This window comes from Mus caroli, unplaced genomic scaffold (genome assembly GCF_978045245.1).
Source record: "Mus caroli unplaced genomic scaffold, Mus_caroli_1 scaffold_7, whole genome shotgun sequence".
NCBI classification, from domain to species: domain Eukaryota; kingdom Metazoa; phylum Chordata; class Mammalia; order Rodentia; family Muridae; genus Mus; species Mus caroli.
In genome coordinates this window covers 76,121,371-76,140,042 of record NW_028227262.1, presented here as the reverse complement: position 1 = coordinate 76,140,042, position 18,672 = coordinate 76,121,371, and the positions used below count along the sequence as shown (strand labels likewise).

The 18,672-nt window shown below is 44.0% G+C and overlaps 1 protein-coding gene across 1 annotated transcript in view; it reads right to left on the bottom strand.

The window, feature by feature from the left end:
* Positions 1–18,672, bottom strand: part of Dnah6 (dynein axonemal heavy chain 6) — a 202,163-nt gene that overhangs the window by 106,573 nt on the left and 76,918 nt on the right. The window contains exons 31-37 of the mRNA XM_021164519.2: positions 16,192–16,359; positions 13,267–13,415; positions 11,100–11,207; positions 6,689–7,244; positions 5,111–5,233; positions 1,841–2,026; positions 1,004–1,147 (exon numbers count right to left, since the gene is read on the bottom strand). Coding sequence (XP_021020178.1) covers positions 1,004–1,147; positions 1,841–2,026; positions 5,111–5,233; positions 6,689–7,244; positions 11,100–11,207; positions 13,267–13,415; positions 16,192–16,359 — 1,434 coding nt within the window. The remainder of the gene's footprint in view (positions 1–1,003; positions 1,148–1,840; positions 2,027–5,110; positions 5,234–6,688; positions 7,245–11,099; positions 11,208–13,266; positions 13,416–16,191; positions 16,360–18,672) is intronic.

Genomic DNA, 18,672 nt, shown 5'->3' with positions numbered 1-18,672 from the left:
GTTAGAGTATGCAAGTGTGTGTGTGTGTGTGTGTGTGTGTGTGTGTGTGTGTGTATAGAGTATTTAGAGTGTGCAGGGGGATGTGTGTAGGGTATTTGCCAACAGTGTTCTATCTGATAGAAGGGACTTGAGCATTCATAGACTTTGGGGTCATGGGGGGAGCATTGGAACCAGTTTTTCCGAGTCAACTATATGCACGTATCAATTTTCATACAATCATATCCATGCATTGATATTTTGAAAATCCACAAGAACTGGTATTGCCAATTTCAGTCTAATAACATGAGGTACATTTGAATTTTTCTTCCATCTTTACAAGTCTTTCTGTGGTGGTGAGGAATCTAGTTGCTATAACACATTTGCTCAATGTTGGGATGTATAAAAAGTAGCTCCCAAGGCAATAACTGACCAACTGTGAAAATACGCCTGCTAATTAGGACTCAGAAGTCATCTGCAGTGCAGGAGTTTACAGACTGTTTACACCTTATTAACATCAAATGTCTGGGAAAGTACACTGAAAGATTGCTTGTTTATTTGTTTGTTTTTAATTTTAATGCAGTAGATGTTACTAGTGGCTGCCAGAGAAGAGTAACTTAAAAATCCTTACAATGAATAAGACTAAAGCTTTTAGCAGGGCGTGGTGGCACACGCCTTTAATCCCAGCACTTGGGAGGCAGAGGCAGGCGGATTTCTGAGTTCGAGATCAGCCTGGTCTACAAAGTGAGTTCCAGGACAGCCAGGGCTATACAGAGAAACCCTGTCTCACAAAACCAGAAAAAAAAAAAAGACTAAAGCTCTTAAACTTGCTGCTTTTCCTGTTCATGTATTCCTTTTTATTGTATTAATCCAAACCTTTGAGCTTATTTATTAAACAAACCTTTTTTGTTTGTTTGTTTAGTTGCATGGGAATTACTCTTCTGTTTAGGAAACATAAAGGTCTTAAAGTTATACTCGTACATTTTAAGGACTTTAAATGATGATGTCACCTCCATTTAGTCCTTACCCTGGCATCAGGATTATCGTCGAATTGTGTTCTAATAAACGTATCAAAAGAATCCCAGTAATTTTCAGTTAAGTTTCCACCCAAAGACCACAAGTAACAGAACACAAAAGTCTGGCACAGTACAGTGTTCAGCTTCATTTGCTCCTGAAAGTATAAAGAGAAACAGTGTAAATATCTTACTTCCTGACGGAAGGCAACCCCTAAGCTGTAAAGTTTGGGACCTTTGTTTATTTTAACTGGGCATAAAGAGCATTCTATTTAGTGATTCACAAAGTAGCGTTTCCTTAGTTTTATGATGGAAAATGATGAAAGATGAGCGACAGACATGAGTAGGAATCACAGCCCAGGGTTGACTTTCAGCTGTGCATGGTAGCTCACTTTATACCTGCATGAGTGTCTTCGAACAGATTAAGCAGACCTAGATAGACCACAGGGGTAATAGAGGTTGAGTACAAGAATACGCCATAGACTCTCTGGTGTCCCTTCTAACTTTTAGTCTAATTGAAGTCTTTAGTCTCGCAAAATTAAATTAAAAATCATATGGTCAAATTGCAGAAAATTTAGTTTTTATTGGCAAAGAATCTCATGGAACAAGGTGTTTTTTGTAGGTTTATACTAATAAAAAGCCTTTATGCAGGGCTGGAGAGACGGTTCAATAGGCAAGAGAACTTAAGCACGACAAACTAAGCTTGATCTCTGAACCCTTGGTGGGAAGAGAACCAATTCCCAAAAGCTGTCCTCTGATCTTCACATGTGCACCATAGCATTTACACAGCAACACACACACACACACACACACACGAACACACAATTTAAAAACAAAATGAAACGTCATACCATTGACAAGATATTTCCATCTTTGCTGCCGAGCAGCAGAGACTCCAGCAGGCAGCAGAGTGTGGTCACTTTGCTGATGTCCACCTGTGGGATAGCTTGGGTGCACTTTTTGTTTACAAAATGCAACCCATCATCAACATAACGATTGAAAAGATTCAATAAATATTCTTGGACTTCGTCATTCAGCTGAAAATGAACAAATAATGTTCTAGTAAATTCTTACTGAAGGTTAAACATATCATTAAATTTAGAGTGTTTTTAAAACCCATCTATCTGGTGTATTCAGAGGCTTTTAGATCAAAGGGTTTCAGCATCACACCACCTGAAACAAAGTCCATGGAAGCCCACCGCTTAACAGGATGCACAGAGGACATGCCAGGTAGTGGGAAGGCCCTGCATTTCTTGGTTTGCTAATGAGTTCAGAGATTTCACTTTGTAACTAATTCTGAAAGTACCAGTGCGCGTGCTCCACTCCACTGTCTGTTGAGAGTCTTTGACAGCTAAGAACAACAAAAGAGAGTAAGAGAGAAGGCAACATTTCAACATCTCAGCAAAGTGGGAGGGATGATTTCCAAAGACTTAAAAGCCAGTTCAACCCCTTATTATTCAGTACTGTGCTGGCAGTTGAAGCTACTCTGACAGGACAGTAAGATTTGCGGGTTAGAGCAGGAGATGTAGGGGCTGAGAGATGGAGCAGGGGTCAAAAGCACACGCTACTTTTGAGTTTGGTTCTTGCTTGTTAGAAGGCTTACAACTGCCTATAACTCTAGCTCCAAGGCATCTGATGTCCCTCTGACTGTACATGTGCACATGTGCATGCATGCCTGTGTGCACGCACACACACATATTCACACACACACACACGCACATACACATACACATCTACATACATACCTACAAATGTATCTACCTACTACCTACATACACATATAAAATACCAAACCAAACCCTTAAATCTAAAATAATAATAATAGTAATAATAATTATTATTATTATTTAAAGGAAAGGAAAAAGTAAAGCTATATTCAAAGATGGCAAGATTATCTATGTATAACATCTCCTCAAACTGATAAAATAAGACTAGAATCTAAGAAGCAATTACACAAAAAAGTTTTAGGTCACTTAGGTCACAGGCTAATAAATAAGGAAGACAATTACTTCTTTATATACTAGCATGCACAATTGGAATTAACAATCAAAACAAAACACAATTCCATCATATTAACAAGTGGGTTTCTAGATGTGACCTTAAGACCATGATACGTGAAAAAATTTGATATTGGTCCTCATTAAAATCAAAAGCTTCTGGAGACTGGGGAGGAGGGGCAGCAGCTAGGAGCACTACCTGCTCTTGGGGAGGACCTGGGCTTCATTCTTAGAACCTACATGGTGGTTCACAGCCACCTGTAATTCCAGTTCCGTGGAACCTGACAACCTCTTCTGACTTCTGTGGACTCCAGGCATGCATGTGCTACCCAGACATGCGTGCAGGCAAAACATGCATGTGCTACCCAGACATGCGTGCAGGCAAAACACCACACATGTAAAATAAGTAAATCTTTGTTTTAAAGAAACCGCCTGCTCTGTCAAAGACACTGTTAGGAGGAGGTTGAAAACTGAAAGATAATATCATCTGGAGAGATACTAGAGTACTGGTAAGATACCAAGAAGCCACAGCCTAGGAGGAAACAGTTCCAGAAGATATACTTTGGCAAAGTATTTGTAAAGGAGTTGTATCCAAGTGTACCAAGACTTCTCCCTCTACCCTCCAACTCATAGGGCTGCATATATTCTGGTCTAGGCTGGCCTTAAACTAACTTGATATGCAGCTGCTCTACTCTTGATATCAGCAATAAAACAAACAAACAAACAACCCAACCAACCCCAGCCAAGTAATGGGCAAAATTGTGCCCTAGTACATAGCTTAGCAAAGATGGCACACAGGTACGAACCAGCACATAAAAGCATGCTTGAGAATCTGCAGACTGAAACAAAACCCTGCTGTGCCTGCGCACTAAGCTGAATAGAGCCCAAAGCACAAAAGTTCCAAATGATGGTAAGTATTTAAGGAACGGGAGCTCTCCTCCACTGCTGGTATACGTACAAGATGGCATAGCCACTGTGGAAGACAAGCTGGAGATTTCTCACAAAGTCAAATATACACATCTGATCTAGAAACTATACTTCTATATATTTACCCAAACTCATCAAAATTTTAAGGGAAAAAATGCACACTAGTGTCTGTAGCAGTTCAAGCTGCAGGCATCCAAAATGTCTTTTAGAAGGTAAATGGATAAGTGAACCATGTTGTGTCCATATGATGACATATTCTTACTCAATATTAAAAAGAAAATGAGATGTCAATCCATGAAAGACACGAGGTTCCTTAAGTGCACTTTGCTAAGTTAAAAAAAAAAATCTAGCTCTAGGAGGTTGTATACTATGATCCCGACTATGGCCTCTGGGAAACGAGGAACCGTAGGGGTAGCAGAAGAGAACATTGATTACTAGGCAGAGGCATGGAAGCATGAAGCAGCAGAGAACTGAGGAGCTGCAGGACAAGGAAGGGAAGCACTGTAATGGTGGACACATGACTTTAGGTGTTATAAAAAGAAAAATCAAGCCATGCACTGTACAATGCAGAGTGAACCTTTCTGTAGGCCCCATACTCCAGCTAATAACAGTGCATTGGTATTGGCACAGTGACTATAAAAGGTCTATCACATCATTGTAAGCTGTTATAAATGACATCTTACACCTTACACCTGTGAGGTGACAATGTGTCCCGCACTCATGATCAGGGCAGGAGATAAACAGGCTTTCCCTCTGGCTCTCAGAGGTGTTAGAGGCTCCTAACCCCGAAAATCCAATCAGTGTCTGAATTTAAATATTCTTTCTTTATTGTGATTTCCTCTGATGATCTACCAGGATGTCTGCAAAGTTCACTGTCTCAACCTGTTCTGTGCTTTTTGGAGGGGCGGAGGCATCGAGGCTGGAGGGAGGACCTCTTGTTGGTATTTAAGAGGAGTTAGTTTATAGAGAGGCTGGGTAGAGAGGGCAGGAGGTAGAGGGACGGCGCTGTCAGGCAAGGGAGTGTATGACAGACTTATGGGTGTGTTCCTGAAGAATTCAGGGATTTGCAGACAAGCCGAAAGCACGGCATTCCTCTAATCTCACATGCCACTAGAGTGATTCACATTTGTGCACTGCAGGGCAATGAGAGCCCCAACAGATGCAGGGAGACTTGAGAAGACATGCAGCTGCGCTTACTTTTTTAGACATGGCGCTCATCCACGTTTTAACATAAGGCATCCACTTGAGTTCTTCGGGATCCACGAACACCATTCCACATCGGCTGACCGTGGCAGGAGAGGCCACCCTGAGGTCTTGCACCTAAAGTTGAACAGCTAATAGGTTATTTTCATATCCCTTCAACTTTAGCACTAATGAATCTCTCTCTCTCTGCTCTCTCTCGCTTTTCAAGACAGGATTTCTCTGTATAGCCCTGGCTGTCCTGAAACTCACTCTGTAGACTACACTCTTAAAGTGTGATCTAGCGTGGAAAGGGAGAGCGTGGAGAAGAGTGGAAGAGCAGTATGCAATTGGAAAACAAACACAAGTTAGGTGAAGGTTTAAAATAGAACACATTATCAGTCTTTCTGTGTCTGTGTCTCTGTCTGCCTCTATCTCTCTGTCTGTCTGTCCATCTGTCCATCCATCTGTCTTTGTCTCTGTCTGCCTCTATTTCTGTCTGTCCATCCATCTGTCTGTCTCTGTCTCTGTCTCTCTGTCTCTTTCTGTCTCTCTCTCTCTCACGAGACCCACCAGCCTCTCTACCTTCCAATTGCTGGATAATTACGATAGTGTGGTGTGCCCCACCACACTAGCGTATTATCTAATTCTTTAGTTTTTGTTGTTTTTTTTTATATTATCTACTTCTTTTTTTTAATTAGGGATTTATTTCATTTACATTTCCAATGCTATCCCAAAAGTCCCCCACACGCTCCCTCACCCACTCCCCTACCCACCCACTCCCACTTCTTGGCCCTGGTGTTCCCCTGTACTGAGGCATATAAAGTTTGCACAACCAAGGGGTCGCTCTTTCCACTGATGGTTGACTAGGCCATCTTTTGATACATATGCAGCTAGAGACACGAGCTCCGGGGGGTACTGGTTAGTTCATAATGTTCCACCTATAGGGTTGCAGATCCCTTTAGCTCCTTGGGTACTTTCTCTAGCTCCTCCATTGGGGGCCCTGTGATCCATCTTATAGCTGACTGTGAGCATCCACTTCTGTGTTTGCTAGGCCCCGGCGTAGTCTCACAAGAGACAGCTATATCAGGGTATATGGTACATGATAGTCATGGTCTTCCCCCTTTCATTCACCATTTTTGTATCCTAACATCTAGAAACATACATGGTGCACAGCAGATAGTCTACATATCTGACGGACAGCAAGATTACAGGTGATATTTTCTGTGAATTTTTGCAGCTGTGTTTGACTCTCATCCTTCTCACAAAGAGAAGGTCGTGCCCAGTCCCGGCATAGCAGAATGGATCACAGTATTTCTACCTAGAAATTTAAGTTATGCAAGCCACATACATATCTGTCTCCAAAACAAAGCAAGTGAAACTAGAAGCAATTCTACTTCTATTTTATAGAGAAATGGGAACATAGGACAGGTGTTGTCCACTTATCACAGGATAATTTAATAAGTCCTCAGCAAGTAAATAAAATACCTCCACAGATAAATGATAAAAACAGTATGCCACCGTTGGGTGCTGTGTTTTTGATCCTGATGTGTCAACTCAGTGACTGTTTCACTTCCCAGCAAGGCATGCATTTACCTCAAAAAGCATGTGGATCTGAGGTGTGAGCTTAATCCTTTCGCTGTTAGCCAGGCACAGCATCTTGTTGTCGTCCAACACCGTATTCATATTTTCAATCCAAAGAGCGTCCACTGGCCCATCACTGATTATCCATTTATGGTCTTCTGAAGTATCGTTCACAGCCGCTCGGACACTTAGTGCCATCAAACCATCCTTCCATTCCAAGGTCACATTATTGACTTCCCCATATAATTCTCCCATTGTGATCGATTTGGGGTTAAGAACATAGGTTTTTACCGGCTGATAAAAAGGATTGTCTGTGTTGAGCTTTTCCAGATTCCCTAAGGTTTCCGCTAATACTTGGTAAACTGTGGTCTTGCCACCTCCCGTTGGTCCTACTAACATAACGCCGTGTCTCACCAGCATCGTTTCATACAGCTGTATCACCTTTTTGACCATACATAACTCAGGCTGAAGGTTCTGGTTAATCATGACCTCCACAATTGTTGACTGCAAAATACCATAGTCATGTTCTGGGATTTGGACTCCAGGAAAAAGATCAGATATGATCCCACTGACAAAACAGAAATGACAGGTTAGGAGCCCCCAGCCATCCCTGCCTTCCCATACTTGTCATAGAAACTGAATAGTCTGCTGATCATTCAAAGCACAGGTCTGTCCTGGGCTGTGCCAGGAGCCACCCCTTTTCCTGAACTCTTGTGTGATCTCAGTTTCTGTATTTCAGACCAGTGTTTTTTTTTGTTTTGTTTTTGTTTTTGTTTTTGTTTTCTGCACAGCAGGACTTCCTTAAGGATGAAAAATAGGATTTATTTCTATCTGGCTCACATGGCGTGGTAGGATAGTATCAAACACCCAACTGATGAATTTATCAATACATTGAAATTTTTCATTTCAATGTTTCCTCGAAGCAGTAAATGTGCTTATAACCCTATGTAGATATTGGGAAAAATAATATGGAAGCTAACATAGAAATTTAATAGGAGCTTTGGCAGACAGTTATTGAGTTACTCCATTTCAACTCTTTTTGTACATAGGTGTTTGTACATAAGTATTTGTACATAGGTGTGTATATATTTTAGGAAGCTTTTAGAGTAGTAGGCTTACATATGGCTTTTCCAAAAGGTCTGTTGTGCTGGTTATCCATCTCTCCATCCCTCCTCCTCTACCCTGTTCTCACTCCTACCCCATTAACCCTTCCTGATCGGGTTGCTTACCCTTTATACCACTGTGTTCCCACTCTCCTCTCTTGAAAGCCTCCCCCACTATGGCCGTTTACTAACTTTGCCATGGACCATGCTCCAGTGCAAGGCTAACACCCAAGAGTATATATTGGCAACACAAATGGGACTTAGAGGTTTAAAAAAAAAGACATAAAATTAGTTGGGCAGCATGAGGGAGGGAACCTGGGAGGAGTTGGGGAGGAGGGTGACTGATCAAAATCCACTGGATGAAACTTCAAAAGACAAAGCAAATCTTGCAAAGGAAATAGAAAATGAAGGAAGGAAGAAAGGAAGAGATGTGCAAATTCTGGAAAATAGTTGAAAAGAGCTAAGCATGTGGGAAGAAAGAGGCAGAGTCACCATTGCACAACAGACACACAGATATATTGGAGATGCACACATATGTATGCATGATATGAAAGCCTAAGTAAACTGTTAGCAGTGGTTCTCAACCTGTGGGTTGCAACTCCTTTGGGGGGGGTGAGGGTCACACATCAGATATTCTGCATATCAGATACTTACATTACGATTCATAATGGCAGCAAAATTGTAGTTATGAATTAATAAAGTGACAACAAAAATAACTAACTGTATGGCTGGGGGGTCACCACAACATGAGGAACTATCTTAACGCATTGGGAAGGTTGAGAATGGCTGGTTTAGAGAAACAGAGAAGACTACAGGAGGGGGAAGGGAGATGGAGAGGGCAGAGAGCCATGGGGGATGTGCTCAGCACGTAATATAGACTAGGATGAAAATGCACCTATGTAGCACATAGGCACATAGTACCGTGGACAGTGCAGATTTCAAAGAAGAAATGTTTAACGTTATAATAGAAGATATTTTCCTATTTCCCTGAATGAAGACACACAGTGGCAAAAGCACAGAGGGACGTGAAAGGGATGCGCTTTGCACACTGTGCTAAGGGGGTCTTTCTCCGAAGACAGGGAGCTTACAACTATAAAACGGTGATAAGGTAAACAGTAAATCTAAATAGGCAAAAAAGTGAACTTCAGTGGGACAGAAGGCTTCCTCCATACACGTACCAAGCAAATGACAGCCCATCCCTGTAATCCCAGGGCTCAGGAAGCTGTGGCAGGAGGATCCTAAGTGTAAGGCCAGCCTGGGCTACATAGTAAGACCCTGTCTCAGTCCCCTCCTCTTCCATAAGAGTGAATGGGAGACTTAAAAAGATAGCCCCATTGTTTATATCGGGCCAAGGGTTTGAGTTCCTACAAACGTAAGTAAAGGAGCGTCATGGGAAAATCATCTAAGAATAGCAAAATGACACTTGCAGACTCAGGCAACTGAATACCTGCAGAGGCACACATTCTTCTGTCCTTGGCCGCTCTTTACTTTTGAGGGGAAATCAGTATTTTCCTAAAATCATTTGTGTAACTGTAAAAGGCCAAAGCTTTTTTGGAGTCAACTGGATGGAATCCATTTAAATTAAACATTTGCAAGATGGCTCAGCAAGTAATGTGCTTGTTTGGATCCCTGGGACCAATGTCAAAGGCCTGGGTAGCAATGCACACCTGTAACCCAGTACCAGGAGAGTAAGTGGGCAGAGACAGACAGATTCCTGAAGTTCATTGGCTATTGAGCCTAACCAAATCAATGAGCTTCAGGTTCAGTGAGAGACTGTGCCTCAAAAAACAAAGGTGGAAAACAGTTGAGGAAGACAGCACACACGCATGTATGCACATGTATACACACACACACACATACATATGTACCCACACAAACACACAGAGACATACACAGACAAACAGACACACACACACATATGCACACACTGAGAACCTGCTTCAAGGGTTGTCTCCAACAGAAACATAATAACTTTGTGAAGATATATGCATGGAAAATAATATCCAAATATCAAAACCAAGACAATGAAATTAACAGCAGACCATTAATTCATTCAGTTACAATAGTCTGGAAATCTTGACTGCTGAGCTCAAGTGTATTGCAGTGTAACTGTGCAGAGGGGATGAGTGGAGAGGAGAGGATGGGCTGGCTGTATGTTCCCACCTGCCATAGTTACATAATATCCCAAGCCCACAAACCGGAAAACGGCACAAGCACGGTGCCAAGTATGGAGAGGATAGTGAAATAAACAGAAGAGCTGAAAGGATGGCCTTTGGAGGAAGGCAAGGAAGTGGTGATTTCTATCTTATTTTTAAAAGTATATATGCATATAACTTGGAGAAACATAATATTACATGAATTTTAAAAAGAACTATTAAAGCAGTCATTTTATATTAAATTCAAATCTAAGGATCAGGAATTTGTAACCAAATGTCAATTTGTAAAATGATACAATTTGGTGATCAATATTTTGGAAAAAACCCCCACCCCCAACAAAAGGTGATTAGAATAGTGTTGTTTAGTCTACGCTTTTGCTGTTAAGAGTTGAGGTTCATATTGCCAGGCTGGCTTTCGACCCCTGAGCTTCCTGGCCCCTCCCACGTGGTGGCTCACAGGCAAGTCTGTCCCCCATGACTGTTTCTCAGAGGGATGTGCAGATGTCCAGAGGAGCTGGGCTTGCTTCTTTCCCTCGGGATAGCCAGGCCCCTTGGGCACAGGGCTAGACTAGAGAGAGGGAGGCTTAGCACGGTGCAGGTGGGCGCAGGCGGGAGCTTGGCTGGCTGTTGAGTGCTAGGGCAAAGAACACACACACCCCTGGGAACAGAGAACTGGCTCAGTTCAGTAGGGAGAAAGGAGGGTTATTTATGCCCCTAGGGAGGTGGCCATGGTCCCTGGGGCAAGGCTTGTGTGGCAGTGTACAATTAATTGGCCAGTTGAGGGGTGTTGAAAGAGGCTTCACCTGCATACGCAGGGGCTGTAGGGTGTGTGTGTGTGTGTGTGTGTGTGTGTGTGTGTGTGAACCTTATAAGGTCAAACAAGGAGTGAAGCCTGATAATTGTCAGGGTATTAAATTCTTACTAGGGTTGATGATGGAAGAGCAGATTTTATGGCGCCAGGTTGGGAGAGTGGAGGAAGCCAACTCCTGTCACCCTCACCTGAAGTATCCAGAGTTGAAGCTCTCCTTGATCTTCTTCCATAACTCTGGGCCATCATAGTCCCACAAAATGCATTGGTTTTAAAGACATAAGAAGCCCCTGAGTGGTATCTTTTTCCCTTTATATGGGTTCTAATGCTTGACACCATGGGCCCTGGGAACTGACCTGAACAGGAGAGCATCGTCTGTTAAGAATTTTGGCAAGTTGGAGTCTCGCAACGCTCTGATCAGAACCACATCTTCACTGAGGTCTGGGTTCTCTCTTTTTAGAGACCTAAATTCAAGAGAGTTAAGAAGACACTGAGAGAATGTAAGACAAGGTGGAATGTTCTAGGCCTGTGGGTCAGGGACTCACAGGGACTCACTCGGGGACTGAGATTTCTGCTAAGGACTTGACCTGCATGTTGATTGACTCTATCACTGCACGGGGACAAGTCCTTCATTCTCTATAAAGCCTAGAGAAGAGTGACAGGGACATTTTCTCAAATACCCTCCTCTACAGATCTAGACTCTGTCCTATCTGAATTTAGAGCCCTGTGAGTGTATCACAACGGCTCACACCCCTGTCACTTTCTGTCCCCTCTGTCTAGAATGCCCTGCCTTTCTCTTTTACCTGCTCTTAAAAAAATACTTCCTTTATTTTATTTTTGAGTGTGTTTATGTATCCATGAAGGCCAAAAGGGGGTTGTGAAACCCATTGGAGCTCGGAGTTACAGATAGCAGTGAGATGCTCAGTATGGGTGGTGGGTGCTGAGAATCAAACTCTGGAAGAGCAGAAAGTACTCAACTGTTGAGCCATCTCTCCAATCCTATCTTCTCTTATTCTCCATTCGAAAGAGTTACCCTCTTCTCTCTAAAGCTGCTAGTCTAGTTTGTCTTTCTCTGCAGTAACCTTCAGGCACAGTCCTGTGGTGGCCTTGGCACATCACGTAGATCGATGACTGTCTTACACATCAGGATGCAGTTGTGCTCTCTGAATGCAAATGGATCTGAACATGTCGGATCCCTGTGTGTTACTCTGTGATGCTGTACAGAAGAGACGTGCTGGATCTGGTGGGCCAAAGTAAGGGATAGAGAGTAGGGATGGTAGTGCCAAGCTTAAAGAGCCAGGGATCCTGGATGGACTGAACTGGGCTCAATGAGTCCTGCTCTGAGAGGAAGAGCTTAAAAGAACAGATTACATTTTAGGCCCTGGGCAAGTCAGGGACCAAGGATGTGCTAGGTTCAGGTAGTCATGAAGGGGAAAGATGGAACCTGAAATGAGAGTCTCCTTTCCTAGAGCTTAAAAGTCACCTTAGTTTTGAACTTGAACCCTTGCTGGGAAGACGAAGAGTCTGGCATAATCGTGGACTGAGAAAAAACAACCAAGTCCCTTTTAACCCTTGAGGCCGTTTCAGGCAACATGGGGTTCACCTTCCAGCATGCACATAACAGAATGTGAGCCTTTGAGTCAGCCTGACAGCGACCAAGGCTTTTTAAAAATAGATTCTATTTTTGACTGTTGCATATGGAATACATGGGGTTATCTGTGAGTGAGTGAGTGAGTGAGTGAGTGAGTGAGTGAGTGAGTGAGTGCTGTGCCCATGGAGGTCAGAAGAGGGAGTAAGATTCCCCAGAACTGGAATTATAGATGACGGTAAGCCTTCTGACACAGCTGTTGGGACCCTCTGGAGCAGCAAATGCCCTTAATTGCTGAGTTGTTTCTCCAGCTGTGGTAATGGCTCTTGTTCTCTGAAACCCAATGCACGTGAGGAGCTCTGGAGAAATGCAAGTTAGTTAGGTAGAGCCCAGTTGGGCTCACAGTGACACAAGTTGGGTCACACAAGTGACAAAACAGCAGCCCCGTGCTTATTAGTCTCTTAACTTTCATCAGACATTGCTTTCAAAGCCCGTGAGAGTCACCTACTTACACTTGATTACGTGATTAAAGTTTCACTCTTCTCTCTCTCTCTCTCTCACCCCTCTCTGCCTGCCTGCCTGCCTGCCTGTCTCTCTGTCTATCTCTGTCTTTCTCCAAGTCTGTGTGTCTGTGTGTCTGTTGACGGGTAATCACATTACATGGGACTAGAGGACAACCTTGGATGTCATGCCTCAGGAGCCATCCACCTTGGTGTGTAAGGCAAGGTCTCTCACTGGCCTGAAGCTTACCAGTTCAGAAGCACTGCCTGGTCAGTGGGCTCAGGGATTTGCCTGTCTCTGCCTCCTCAGCACCGCAACTGCTTGCAAGCATGCACAGCCATGCTTGGCTTTCTTACATGGCCTCTCAGGATGGAACTCATATCCGCATGGCCACGCACTTTCCTGACTGAGCAATCTCCCCTTAGGTTTCTTACCCAGCCATGACCAGTACAGACTTGACGGCCCTCATGCCAAAGTCATAGTGGTCCTGCTGTGATAGCTGCTCGCTGCAGAGCTTGTACATCTGTGTCATCTTCCTTGCGAGTATTTTACTTGACTCAAATCCTTCAGAATACAGAATCACCTAGGAGAGACAACAAGATACAGTGTTTTCCATTGTGTTGTCTGCAAAATATCAGCTGGCTACAGACGTACCTGCCATCTACCCTGGCAGTGCACCTTTCCATTGCTTAGCGAGGAGACAGAAAGATTCAAGAGTGTTGTAGTGATATGACCAGCTAATGAACACTCCTGCACCCCTGTTACCTCTGTTGTACCCCTAAACTGTGAACCAAAGTAAACCTGTCTGACTTGAGTTGTTTTTTATCAGATGTGTTGTAATGGTAATGAGAAAGAGTAAGGGTATGATGAAAAGAGTGCTCTGTGTCCCAGGAAGTGACAAACGGTGTTCAGGGATGCTTGAGTGTGATTCTTCTGTCTCTACAGATGGTGATGGAGCCTTGGGGACACTTTGGCTTGAGGAGCAACTTGAGGTTGAATGGTGGTGTAAACTCTGAACACAAAAGCAAGAATCAGGCTTCTCTAGGCTGAGGAGAGCTACTCTGCTGGGGTGGAATTGCTGCTTTGGCCTCTTTAGCCAAGGCCACCTAAACAAAGGTTTTTCAGATCCCCTCCATCCCAGAGAGCTACTGCCTCCGTTTACATTTATTTATTTATTTATTTATTTATTTATTTAGTGGGGGTGGGGCGTGGGTATGCATCATTTCATGCCTGTGGAAATCACAAGGATGGAATTCGGGTTTTCAGGGTGGCAAGTACCTTTAGCTGCTGAGCCATTTTGTGGCCTGAATCTTAGTGTCTTCCACAGCAGAGGCAGGAGTGGAGTCTTCCTTCTGTCCATCATGCCCGGGTATCATATTTATCACACCCATAATGGGTGAGCTCAGAAGCAGGGTTTACACTGTGTGTATAACCCACTCAGTGCTTTCTGCTTTCTCTGGGGCCCTTCCACTGCCGATTTCACAGTGCTCTGTACACTGTAGGTGACTGTGTGAGAAACACTCTATGCTGCCAGTTCATTTTCCAAGGTGCCTCCAGCCAGTTTCAGTCCAGACACAAGAGCCCTGCAGGAGTCTGCTAAGCTATGTACCCCAAGCTCCAAGTTTAGAATAGAAAATTATTGACAGCTAATCTTGCCTAATGACTTGGAGATGTGACGTGCAACAAGGTCACATACCCCATAAGCTTAAGAGGTAGGAAGGAAGATAAGCTCAGACAGGACTTTTGTTCAGAATAAGACAAATGTAAGCAGCAGAGGGAAGACAAGGCCTAGACAGTGTGTAAGATCAATTTCTCCTGATTCCTCGGCCACAGAGAAAAAGGACGGGGCTTCTGTTAGGGAGATGTCCTCTGCACTACTACATCCACAGGAGAAACAGACCTTTCTGAACGAACTAATCAAGCATTATGCTAATTCAAGTAGAAATTCTTCTAGAGTTGGTCTGGTTTAGCCTTAATCAATTCCTTTTACTTCAGGCAAAAGATTCTTTAATAATTCAAAGGAATCTATTAGCCGCAGGAGTAATGGGTTCTTTCCGAGAAATTCCATTCTAAAAGGGGGCATGTCCATCAGTATAAACACAGCACAGAGCTCAAGGGAGCTTTTGGAGTTCCGCAAAGGAGCCCAGTGTTTTGGTCTTGGCGCCAGACAGATGAATGTCTGTGCAAACATTTCCTCGTGTCTTTATGAACTGTGTGTACTTTCTTGTATATAAAGTGTACCTTAACTGAAAGTGCTTTGAGAAACACATGTAAAGTTTATACACATAGATTCTTAGCTAGAATGAAAGACAAAGAACATTGAAACAAAAAGATTCCTTGATAGATATAGAAATGATAAACAATCATAATTTATTAATGACTACTGGTTTTTCTTCAAACAGCTTCAAACTATTATTAATATTCAAATGATTAATACAGCTTTGACTCAACACTACTTCTTCCTATTTTATTCCTTTTTTTGAGAGGATGTCTCACTCTGTTGTGATTTTGAACTCACAGTAATCCTTCTGTCTCAGCCTTCTGAGTATTGGGATTACAGGCATGAGGCACCAGACTGGGCTTCAATACTTCTTGACTCTAATTAAATTTATATCCAAAGAGAAATGAGGATAATGCTGCCTTTTTAGAACCAATCTAGACATTTTAACTCCTAGAGATGAACTGATTAAACCCCAGTAGATGGGTTAATTACTGGGGCTCATTGGTTCATTCCATTTTTAGGGATCGGTTATATTCTATAAAGCAGCTGAGGCATTCTGGATATTGGCAGTAAGACTGAAAACTAAATATGCATGCAGAATGAAGCAGTCTCTGTTTACTCAGGGTGAGTAATGATTGCTTGGATGCTTAGAAAGTAAGATGGTGACAACTGTCCACTTCTTACACTCTTAGGATCGCCTGGGAAGAGAATCTCAATGAGGAATTGTCTGCATCAGGTTGGCCTGTGGTTGTGGCTATGGGGAATTGTGTTGATTGCTGAGGGGCAAGACCTGTCCACTGTGGGCAGCACCACTCCCTGCATTTGGTTCCTGGACCGAGTGTTTATGTGTGCTGACTATAAGTAAGCAAGCATACACTCGTTTCTCTCTGCTCTTGCCAGGTGGATGTGACTCACAGGTTTAAGTTCCTGCCCCCTTATCAGGTTTGACGGACTGCATTCTGAAATTACTAGCCAAAATAAATCCTTTCTCTCCTGAGTTGCTTTGGGTTGAGGCATTTCATCCCAGTAACAAAAATGAAACTAGGAAGTAAAAGGAGTTTCTGTCTTGAGAGAATTAGAAGGCAAATAAAACAAACTGCATAAAACCTTGCTTTGTTAGGGTCTGAAGTTCACTCACCTCTGCAATCAGCGCATAATTGGGAACCATCATAGCCATCGGTCTGAACAGGGCCTTCAGGTTGTCCGGCAGTTCCGTTCTGCCTGCGTAGCCAGGATTCATGGTGATGAAAGCCGCGCAGGTCATAACGAGCTTGATTTCCCGTCCCTCAAACATGAATCTGGAGAGCTGTTGGGGGAGGTGGGGAGAGGGTAAATGAACACCTCTGCTGTGGGACGGAGGAAGCTTTCTCTTGATCTGCCTGTGTCCTGTCTCCTCTGGGTTCAGTGTTCACTGCTCTTTGCCCCCGGCCTTGCCTTGCCCAGGTTCTGTGCTCCTTCCTGACCCAGTTCTGCAAGCCTCTGGTCTCACCATCTGCTGAACTCGTCAGTCTACCTTCTCCACTCCTACTTTCTGGGACTCCCCAGAGAAATTTCAGCCTAGTTGTAATCTTGAGCGCGGGGGGGCGGTGGGGTGGGGTGGGGCTCTCTGCCACAGCATGACTCCCTTGCTTTCATTTAACAGTAGATGATTATTGAACACCGGTTGCAGGTTGAAGCCCTGGGTCACCCAGGGGATACAGAGATGAAGGATGCTCATGCTTGAGGCCTGTTCTGTGCAGCCAGACCTGGACGCTCTGACCATCTCATGTGGCAGATGAAACAGTGGTGTGTGTGTGTGCGTGCACACACTCATGCAGGGATCAGCTAGGCTCCTGGAGACCTGAAGCATGAGGAGGGGCGTTTTGAGTTGATAATTGGACAGTTTTTCAGGCAAGGGGAGCAAACATAATAAAGAACAGAGCACATTCAGGGAACAGGCAGAAACCCACTTTGCTAAAGGGTAACAACAAAGTTCAGATGATAGCATAGCTAGGTCTGGCGCTGTGTGTGAATGGGAAATGTCCCCCTTATGCTCTTTGTTGGAACAGACTTCCTAACTGGTGGTGCTGTTTCAGAAAGCTGTCAAACTTGGAGGGGGCAGCTCCTCATTGGAAGAAGTGAATCACTAGAGGTAGGCCTTGAGGTTCTGTACTCTGGCCTAGTTCCTGTCTGCTTTCTATTTCCTGACTGTCCAGTTACCTCAGGCTCCCAGCACTGTACCTTCATTACCAGGTCTTAGCCTCTAAGCCTTTACTTCTATCCCTTCTCCATCACGATGGACTGCATCCTTAACTGTCAGCCACAATAAAGCCCTCTTCTCTAAAGTTGCTCCTAGTCAGGCATTTTTCATGACACGGAGAAAATTATGAGTCCACTGGGTTCTGAAAACCAGGGTTCTTGCACTCTAAGCTAAAGAATTGCCCCTTTGTCTCATTGCTTGTGGGGGGAAAAAGGACTTGAGAGTGATGGAGTTGAGGTGACCATGGACAGTTTGGGCAAACTACAGACTGGGATATGTGTGAGAATCATCATGAGAGAGACAAGAGCCAGAATCTGAGAATGACGGGCTCCCAGCAGATGCAATTCACACCATCCAGTGATACTTTAGATTCTGGGCTGATCCTAAAGAGACAAGGCAGAGATGAAGCCATGTTCTGAGTTGGGCCACTGGATGAAAGTGCTGTGCTAGGCCTGGGACTGTAGGGCTCCTGGCATGCTCAAACCCAGGGGATCTCAGAGATTTGAGCCAGTAAGAGTGGAGCTGCCTCTCCCAGCCTCCAGTGCCTGCTCTGGAATGCTTAACCATGACCACCAACTGAGAGGACCGCAGGCCCTCAGTCACAGAGCATAGAACCTGGAGTTCTCCTCCATACTAATTAGGCATCTAGATGAATCCTTCAGCCAATGATCTTGGTTTCCTGGATATTCTCATGCCCTTCCCCCTAAAAGTATACAATCCCTGGTTCACCCCAAATGAAGCATATGCATCCACATTCCCTCCCAATACAGCAATACAAACAAATGAGAATCCTCTCAGAGGCTGCTTCATTAAAGATCACCACCGGGAAGGCCTTTGCTTAAAGGAGCCATGACACTAAGACTCCCAAAGAAGGCCTTTCTCTTCTTCTGCCCCTCTGGCACTTGCCCCCATTGGACCAGATCTTGGCTGATTAGGGCTCCACTTTCCCCCTCCTGCCTGGTGGGGAAACATGGACTGCAGACCCCCATTTCTGATCTTCTCTCTGAGCTGCTGAACTGGTGGTGCCCAGACACTGCCAGTGAAGAGAGGCAGAACCTGGGACCCACAATGAACCCCAAGACCACATGAGACTAAAGAGGAAGAGTCAGGTGGAGCTGAGCCCTGTGTCATTGCCTGGGAAGAAAATGGTGGGTGTTCTGGCTGCTGCAGAATGGATACTTGTACTGTCCAAGACTCTTCATTGGTTTTAGATGGTGTAACCAACTAGAACTATAGAGCTACACTCCAGCTGGGAATGCTTCATGTAGCCTCTGTTCTCTCTGGTTCCTGCCCCCTTTGATCTCCAGATTTGCTCTTGGTGGGTTACTCATCAAGATGGTAATGATTTGCAAAATCTATCTGGATATCCTTGCATTTAAT